The 9,833-nt window shown below is 26.5% G+C and overlaps 1 protein-coding gene across 2 annotated transcripts; it reads left to right on the top strand.

Annotated features, from left to right (window-relative positions):
- Window positions 1–328: 328 nt before the first annotated feature.
- Window positions 329–9,598, top strand: LOC113555732 (protein timeless homolog). Of its 2 annotated transcripts, none has more exons than XM_026960254.1 (22): window positions 329–470; window positions 721–824; window positions 900–1,234; window positions 3,125–3,259; window positions 3,325–3,420; window positions 3,528–3,806; window positions 3,894–4,040; window positions 4,112–4,224; window positions 4,287–4,419; window positions 4,483–4,637; window positions 4,696–4,814; window positions 4,877–5,039; window positions 5,111–5,191; window positions 6,565–6,671; window positions 6,750–6,812; window positions 7,164–7,245; window positions 7,327–7,525; window positions 7,592–7,820; window positions 7,884–7,981; window positions 8,074–8,293; window positions 8,358–8,674; window positions 8,741–9,598. In XM_026960254.1, the coding sequence occupies exons 2-22, from the start codon at window positions 734–736 to the stop codon at window positions 9,500–9,502; spliced, it is 3,924 nt and encodes a 1,307-aa protein (XP_026816055.1). In that variant the 5' UTR covers window positions 329–470; window positions 721–733; the 3' UTR covers window positions 9,503–9,598. The 2 variants fall into 2 exon arrangements, with proteins under 2 accessions (XP_026816055.1, XP_026816056.1); XM_026960255.1 differs by having other exon boundaries at window positions 351–470; window positions 708–824.
- Window positions 9,599–9,833: the final 235 nt, after the last annotated feature.

Raw genomic sequence — 9,833 nt, 5'->3', positions numbered from 1 at the left:
CGGAAGTAGACCGCATATTAGGAGATAGCCGGAATTTTTATAATTCAAAGTAAGTATATTAATATATTAATTGTATTTTCGTTCGGCCCCGATTTATACGTTTACTTTATGAAAATTTTAAGAGAAAAAATCTGGCTGTTATCTCGGGACTGAATTCCCAGAGGCCCGCCCGTTGCCCTATTTCATTATTGTCGCCGTTACGTTGGTCACATCAGTCATATTTTGGCGCGGTTTTCATTATTTACTTATTATATTATCTACTATGATAAATGATAAGTATTAAATAGTCCATAATTCCATATTGCATTTTGAAAATAATTTTCTTTACTCATTTGTCTCGCTCTTCATTGTTATTTATTATATTAATCATATATAACGTATAGTTCACTTTCATAAATTGTACTTATACGTTTATACTTATCTATAATAAGGTTTCAATTATACACTAGTTATGTTTTAATTTTTGTATCGTAAGTATTCATATTTTAGTCGTATAGGTAGTTGACATAAAAAAGTTTGTCCTCACTAAGCGTGTAACATGGAGACTTTGTTGTTAAAACACCTTTTCGCAACATAATCCAAAAACCACTTCTCTTTAAAAAATCCTGGCTATACTCCTGGTTCTCACGTTTGCTTATAATGTTTAAAAATTACTCATTTTTATTTTTATTCCTTTTGTAATCACTGTTAATTTGGTTAATTAATAGTTTTTTTTTCTAGTTCACTAAATGTAATGGCATTAATTCATGCTGAACTGACTGCTACTTGCAATTCATTAGGATGTGCAGGTCCCGAAAAGTATAGCATTGATCCACAATGTTCCGGTAATTACTTGATTACATCTTATAAATAAATGTATAAAATATACTTTCAATTTGTACTGTTGTCATTTATTGCAGAGGCTGTTCGTGATCTAATCAAGTTTTTGAGACGCGATGGTGATGACCATGAAATCCGTCGCCATCTTGGAACAGCAAATATTGTGGAGACCGATTTGTTGCCAATACTCGTTGAATACTCAAATAATTTAGAATTGTTTGATCTGATCATACGGCTACTAGTTAACCTTACAACGCCCGCATTGTTGATATATAATGAACAGCCACCCACTGAGAAAACACAGAGCCAATATTACTTGCAAATGGTGTTGCACTTACAAAAATACAAACGAGCATTTACAGACATCAATGTCTGGAATGTAATAGTGAATAAATTGGCAGAGGTCATACAGGCAGTATGTATAACTTTCATGAATACTTATTAAATAGTGTATATTATGTTACCATTAAAGTATCAAACCAGTTATTTTATAATTTAACATTACGTTTTAGTTTAAGTGTTTACATTCAAATTATATAAATACTTTATCTAAAAAATTCATAGAATAACTAGTTATATTATAAAATTTCAGATTATGAATCGTTAAAGTGAATAAATGAATATGATAACAATTATAAATTATTCTAAAAAAATTTTAATAAATCATAAAAATGAATAATCATTCTAAAAAAATATATTTTATACAAGATTGATTTTGGAGCCATCTTGGTCATAATAGACACATTTTTATTTACAATTTTTTTACATTACATTACAATCATATTATCTACACTATTTGTCAAAATTAGTACACAATTGATTTTAATGACATTTTGAATTGCATAAAACACCATTCTTACACTATACATTTTTATACTTATACATAGATTACTGGTGCATTTAGTGATAGAAGCACATTTAAAAAAACTGTCCATTTCCAACTAATTGTTCTGTAACTGTAGATCGTAAAGAAATTTTATTTTTCTTGAAGAACATCACTTAATGATATAAGATTTTTGAAATACAAAGTGAATTGGGAACGTGCATATAGCTGTATTGTTAATACATTTCACATGTAAATTAAGGTTAGGTTAGGTTAAAATGTAATGTATAAATTAAAAAAAATTAATAAATTTTATACATCCAAGTTGATAGAATCTGTCTTCAGTAATTTTGAGAACCACAGCATTTACCGATCGAGAGTCTCCCCTCCCTCTATCAACATCAAGAATTTTAATTTGAACTGTTGAATCTCCTTTTGCTTTTGGAAATTTAATATTTGATAAATTCTTCATTTATTTTTGTTTGTATTTCTATGTTGTCTCATGCATTTTGTCGTTCTTCTCTTAGTTTGCTATTTTTGGTTGATAGTATTTCTTGTAATATAGTGTGTGGCTATATACCTCACAATAGGCTAATATAAAGGTCAGTTCCAAACATTGCATTGTATGGGCTTCTTTAATTCCAAAATTATAGGCTTTATTTTTTATAAATTGAACAAATCTGAGCCCTTTACCCCATTTGTTGGTATTATTATCTTGCATCCAAGTATTTAATATATTATCAATATCTTGGTTGGTTGGCTCTTTCAACACTATCCTGCAACGGCTACAACTGACTATGCCGGGATTTCTTATGAACGATATTTAAATCGGGCCACATCTCACGCAATGAATTAATTACTTCATTACAAAATTCTCTGCTATTGTCAGATAATTGATGCTATTGAACAGCAGGCGCACCTAATAAACAAAAAATATCTAATATCACACGTCAGATACTATATTCAAATATTTTTCACTAGATAAAATAGTATTATTATTTTTGCACTCATATTTTTCAATTACTTCGTCAAATTTTTGTTTCAAAAGAATTATTATTTCATTTACATTAAACAAAATTTAAAAATAAAACTATCAAAAAATTAAATTATGTGTAGATACCTATTGCAGCTATACAATGCGTTAAACATAAAACTATGGTGTACTGCAAACAACTGGACAAAAAACAAACATATTATATTGTTGGAGTTCTACCACAATGAAAATAATAAATTGATTGTGATGTTGGGTTTGATTTATTCGTCCTTTATTATTTTGTAAGTTCGCCTTATCTTAATGAAATCCAATATACAAAATTACAAACTATAACTGAACAATGTCAGGGAATTCATAAAATATCTAGTTAAATTTAATATTACATGCTTTATCAAATTGATTTGGTTAATGTATGTAATAACTAGGTATTTCATGAAATATCACCAATTAATACTTTAACACTAACATATATATTACTTTTATTGCAGGAGTACCATGAGAAAGGAGAAGAAAAAGTACTTTCCACAGTAAGACTTCTCATTTTAGTCCGTAATATACTACATGTGCCTGCAGATAACGATGCTGAGTGTAGACCTGACAATGATGCAAATTTACATGATCAAGTAAATTAATTCTAACTTTCTTATTATTTTATTATAACTAATATTTAATAACTGAAAATATTTAGGTTTTGTGGGCAATGCATCAGAGTCAACTCATTGATATCATTATGTATATAACATGTTCAGTTAATGAAGAACGGTATTATTTACATGCATTAGAAGTAAGAATTTAAATCAATATCAATATATTTTTTTCTAATAAACTTCAAGAAAATATATTATTTAATGGTATTTTTTCCTGGATCTGTTACTTTTAAAAATGTCATAGATTATTTCACTTATGCTTCGAGATCAAAAAGCAAAAGAACTTGCAAATGCATCAGTCAATCGCACTGAGACTGAAAAACAGAGGGATGAACATGAACTCAAAATAGTGTTGGATAAAGAACGAAAAGAAAAAATGGATAAGCTTAAAAAGTATAGTGGATCACGTCATTCAAAATTTGGTGGCCGATTTGTTGTTTCTGGTATAAAATCAATTGGTGATAACGAAATGGTTGTTTCATCAATGGCATCTAACATAAATAAAGCTTTTGACCGTTACAAGGTTTGTTATTACTAAAATGTATCTTAATGTCGATTGTGTGTGAGCTGCAAGCTTAATTATTAATGTATTTTTATTAATTTTTTTCAGAAACCTCTTAAGACTCCTCGTAATAGATTACCCCTGAGAGATGTTGGTATAGAACGGAAATCTGCGTTTAGTGTTAGACTCTTCTTAAAAGAGTTCTGTGTTGAATTTTTACATGGAGCGTATAATATGTTAATGAAACATGTCAGAGTGAGAATTTTTTTTTTTATTTTTACTGTTAATATAAACACTAAATTTGATATAATATATATTTTTTTAAGGAAATGTTGGTACGTTCAAAAGGTCAGCCTAATGATGAGTCATACTATTTTTGGGCAATGCAATTTTTCATGGAATTTAATCGCAATTACAGATTTGAAATTAAATTAGTTAGGTAATATTTCTCTTTACTATTTCTTTAGATGTTTTATTATAAATTACATAATTTGTCCCCAGTGAAACTATGGCTTTAAACATATTTCATTTTGTGCAAGAACGCATTGAAGAGAGCCGTGAAAAATTGATAACCGATAAGAAAAAAATTCCTATTTGGTCTAAACGCATGCATTTAGGACTTAAAGCTTATAAAGTACATATATTCAGTCTTTTATGATATATTATTGATTTGAGATAATATTCATGTATTCTTTAGGAATTAATGGAAACACTCCTTGTGATGTATCAAAGTAAAAATCCAACGTTAGAATCAAGTGCTCGGACAATTTTAACTAATTTATTTTATATGGTTGAATATAGAGATTTGCTATTAGGATTGCTAAATTTATATGATGAAGTAAAATTTTCACGGTAAATAGTAATGAATTACATTATATTCTTCAAATTTCATATATATTTACTGTTTTAGAGTGTACCTCAAAGATGTTATTGAAACAAATCATGTTTTCATGAAACTATTAGAACATCTAGGAAAAAAACAGCGTAATCTGATTGTACAATGTAAATCAAGAAAGAAGACTTCCAAAAGTATATTTTATATTTAAAAAAATTGTTTTTCTCTGTTAAAAATTATTTATGTATTTTTATAGAATCTAAAACTGCTACTCAAGTTACTCTAGAAAATGATAATAGTATTTGGGATAATTTCAGTCCAGACCTTAAAGAAATTATTCAGATACGTGAACTAGTTGTTAATGCTATTGAAGCAAGACCTTATGATCCTATATCAGAAGTGCCAATGGAAGATCAAAAGTAGTTAAAAATTTTATTTTATTTTTGTACTTTAATGTTATTTTATAATCATAGTAATTATTTCTTTTAAGAGTTGAAACAATGAAACGTATTCAAATGCATATAAGAAATAAACGTTTGGAAGAATCTGTACAACTATTAAGAGCTTCTAGGTAAATATAATTTTATGTACATATATATATATATATTATCAATGTATTGTTAATTATCCAATTAATGAACAATAATTTTAATAAATTAAGTATTGTATATTTTGTGTATAGTATAGTATTGTTTTTTTAGAGTAATAATTATAATGTGTGATGACAATTTTTCAATTTTTAGATTTTTAGAGTAGTTACAGATTTAGTATTGATTAAGAAATGAGGATTTAAATAAATATTAATAGTTTTAAGAAAATTAATTAAAATTAAGTTTTTAGTCTGCAGAGCAGGGCAAATAAATGTGAATGACTTTTGATTGAAGTGTACAAAATGAGAAATAATTTAAGCCTAGTCTGAATATTCATATTTTATTTTGTTATTAATTATGTCCCATATGTAAAAAATTAAATTGAACAATATGTGTTCCATATTTCAGTTGTTAAACCAAGTTTTTTGAGGACATAAGGTGTAATTTATTTGTATCTTTAAATTAAGTCCGCAGGTATGTTATTTGGCTGTATGTAAGCTACGGCAATAAAAAATTTAATATTGGAAAAAACCAATAAGATACATTATATAGACTGCAGCACAGCAATTTATTTTATATAAATAATATATACCTAACCTCATCCGTTACAATAACGCAAATTAGGTATATCTATGTTATTGTGTACATATATCGTTTAATTAATTTGTTATATTGGATTCAGATTATTAAAGAAAATCCAAATTTATTTTTAAATTTTAATGTAATATATTAAACATTGGTTCCTTTACAAGTAAAGGATTATTACAAAATAATACTTACAGTATGTATTTAGTATTTACTAATGTTAGCTGTCACTGTCAGTAGAAGAAAGTTTGATAAATGCTGTGTTGTTTAATCTTTAATTTAATATGGAACTTACTACAATGTTTAGCCAGAATGGCAAACAATTAATAGTGTTAAGCAATTTTAAATTTAAATATTAATCAAAAATAAGTGGTTATAAAATATGAGAATGCTCAAATTAAACATTCACTATATGTAATAGGTAGGTATATAAAATAAATTGCCGCAGTTTGTATAATTATCTTATTGGTTTTGTCCTAGATTGTATAATATTTAATTTTTTTACCACAGTTTACATATAGACTTTTAGAAAAGGTAATTTTGCCACAGATTACCATGGACCTCTTATTCCAATGAGAGTACCATAGATGAGAGATTTAATATTGTAATATTTTATAAAAGGTAAATGAAAACAAACTGTGGTAGTCGAGTAAAAGAAAGGAATGCTCTTGAGCTATTATAATTTAAATTTAGAATCCATCTTACAAATTCAAACATTTATTATATAGTAAGTGCTTAATGTTATTACTACATAACTGTATATGTTCAGGGAAGTTTGGCCTGAAGATGATTTTTTTGGAAAACCGGGGTTAAATAGCGATGATGAATTAGACATTTTAAAACAAATATTCTTTGCTGATCTTGGAGCGCCCACAGGTATAATTGACATTTCCATTTTTACAAGCTATATTTAATTATTTAACTATAAACATTACTTAATATTTTTAATTTTAGGTTATGATGAAAACATTACAGAATCTAATGATTTAAATGATACCGATAATATCAATGATGTCGGTATGTAGTATATTTATGAATAATATTTTTTTTAATTATATTAAATTACATATACTAAGCATGAATGAACCATTTAATTTAATGTTCTCAATTGTCTATAAATTATTATAGATAAATTATATAAATAAAAAATATGAATAAGAGTTTTACGTAAATAAAATTATCCTATATAATTTTAAGTATTCATTACTATATTTTTAAATTATTTTAATTTAATCGAACAAAAATAAATAATAATTATATTATCATTACACTAATACTAAGTTACATTAACATGATTGAAATGGCACCTTTCATTCATTTTTAAACTTATAAAAAAATGTTTGATATACAAATAAAATTATGTTTTAGATGAAGAAGAAGATTATGAAGAAGAATCTGGTCAAATTAGAACAGAAGAAGCTAATTTTGAATTCTTAGATTTTGTAAAAAAGTTAGATATTTTTAATTTTAATGCTTTTTAAATCCTTAAAATGTAAATTTTCATTTACAAATTATTACTGTTACTTTTAAGATTTGCGAAACCAAAAATTTTACAAAGCTGCTGTCAACTTTTGAAAGAGTTTGATAGTAATTCTACGTACACCAATCATGCAATAGTGAAACTTCTCCATCGTATTACGTATGACTGCAAATATAGTGCTTTAATGTTTCAAGCTTCTGTTTTTCGAGTTTTTCAAAAAATATTTTTGTCCCAAAATCCTAGTCATAAAGTAATTATTGTAATTATTAAATATTTTAATTTTAAAATAAAATTTGTGATTGACAATCATTTTTAGGAATTAAAACATTTTGCTATATTTATTATGAGAAAATTCACTGAAGTAGCCAAAAAAAATAAAAAAGTATTTATAGAATTATTGTTCTGGAAAGATTTAAAAGTGGCATATGAAATTGAAGAAGGGTATGATGCAGATCAAAAAAATAAATCAACAAATTGGAACGAGGAACAAGAAGATGAGTTACATAGACTTCATCAAGAATATGCACAAGATATGCCAGATGAAGGTAAATATTATTAAGTACAGTATATCTTTACAGCCAGTGTCATGAATTGTAATGTATTTTTAGATGAAGTAACTTGGATATGCAAAAACTTAATTAGACAGGACCGTTCAAGAATAAGTGTTATTAAAAAACTCAAACAGCTTGAAATTATACCAATAAAAGTAATTGTTTTTAAATATTTTAAATATATAATTCTTTAGATGTTTTTAATGTTTTTATTATTATTTTAAATATTTTTTATTTTATTTTTCAGAAAGCCAAAAAAATAATCAGAGAATTTTCTGAAGCTGAAATTGTTCAAATTACTCAATTATTCCAAGAATTCAAGGATGCAACCTATCCAATAAATTTAATCATGAATAAATTAGATGTGAAACGTTCAAGAAATCACATAATTGATAAGATGCTTGAATTGGGTTTGATTAGAGATCGAAAAGAGCTGATGAATAAAAAACCTAAGAATTCTAATAAATGTACTCAAAGATAAATTAATTTTACTTAAAATAATAAATAATCTTAATTTATTTTTTTTTTTAGCTATAAAAAATCAAAATAAGTCAAGTGATGAAAGTAATAATGATTTTGATTCAGATTATGATGACAATGAACCTACTTACCATAGTTTAACCTCTGTTTATGTATTAAATGCTATTAAAAAAATAATCAATAAGGATATGAAAACAGCTTTACTGTGGTTAGTGGAGAGCTTGGATGAAGCAGCTGACGATTTGGATGTAGACGAATCTGACATTCCCCTATTGCCATTGTCTGATGAATGTATGACAGCTGTGAATGATATTGATTTTCAAGAAATGATGCAAATATTAGGCTTGCACAAACCTTCAAGTATTCAGGTAATACATACAATAAAGTCATTAATAATTGAATAGCCAAAACTAACAAAAATTTATATTTAAAAGGAAACCTATTGGCGTATACCGGGTAGATGGCAAGCACATGATATCCGCCAACGATCTATAACTATCATGAATGTGATTGAAGGTAATTTTGTGACTGATGAAACAAATACCACCAGTAAAGTTGATGACAGTAGTGATGAGGATGTCGGAACAACATTTGATAGGATAAGGAAATCTCTGGCTCAAAACAGTGTAAATGATGATCGAGAAACAACAAATACAAAATTGGATAATCCTAACAATAGTAAAGAAAAAGTTGGATTTAAAAAAAAAAATAGAAATACATTTTTATTAGAGGATAGTGATATTGAAGATGATGTTACTCCCAAAGTACTTTCGGACAACAGTGACAATGACATTAATAGTCATAATATTTCAATAAAAAAATTATTAGAAGACAGTGATGAAGATGATTTGGAAAAAAGTATTGTTTCAATGAAAAAAAGGAAGGCTGTGTTTGAAGACAGTGGTGAAGAAGATGAAGAAGTTATTTCTAACCAAAAAGAAATACCAAATCATATTATTTTAAAACAAATCGATAGTGACACAGATGGTGAAAAAAATGCTTCAACTGAAAAGAAAGTGGATACCTTATTGGAAGATGTTACAGATTTTAATATAAGTTCTCAATTAGATGGGAGTGATGAAGGTTTTGATAAGAATAACAAGAGAAAGTCATTGCTGACAAATAGTGACTCTGAAGAGGAAATTGGTGGGTTTACAAAAAAGACTAAATACTTTATAAATGATGACAGTGACTAAGCATGTCAATTAACTTTTATTTATTTTTAAAAGTATACTCTAATATATTAAAATAATAAACAGTTTAAAAATAAAGTAATTTATGTATAATTATTATGTGCGTGTGAGTATACTTGAACAAGGAACCTGTGTACCTTGTACAGTATAGATATTATGTTCTTTCCTAATAATTCCAAATATGCCCTATTTCACCTCACGTATTATATGTTACTTTTATTAATCAATTATACATGCTATATATTAAGTATAAAAATGTATAATATTAAATAAATTTTTACTGTAATAAAATATAGTGTTTTTCATTGTTACCGTTGGTAGGTACTTCAATAAA

The sequence above is a fragment of the Rhopalosiphum maidis genome, chromosome 3, assembly GCF_003676215.2.
Source record: "Rhopalosiphum maidis isolate BTI-1 chromosome 3, ASM367621v3, whole genome shotgun sequence".
In the NCBI taxonomy this organism is placed as follows: domain Eukaryota; kingdom Metazoa; phylum Arthropoda; class Insecta; order Hemiptera; family Aphididae; genus Rhopalosiphum; species Rhopalosiphum maidis.
Note: the sequence above shows the minus strand (reverse complement) of the source record. Positions and strands in the feature narration are given on the sequence as shown.

What these genes read in the sequence shown, in the direction of transcription:
- LOC113555732 (XM_026960254.1), top strand. Translation starts at nt 734, where the DNA reads ATGGCATTAATTCATGCTGAACTGACTGCTACTTGCAATTCATTAGGA. An exon ending in AAGCTTTTGACCGTTACAAG is followed by an intron (nt 3,807 to 3,893) that starts GTTTGTTATTAC and finishes AATTTTTTTCAG; the next exon opens with AAACCTCTTAAGACTCCTCG. An exon ending in TTGAAATTATACCAATAAAA is followed by an intron (nt 7,982 to 8,073) that starts GTAATTGTTTTT and finishes TTTATTTTTCAG; the next exon opens with AAAGCCAAAAAAATAATCAG.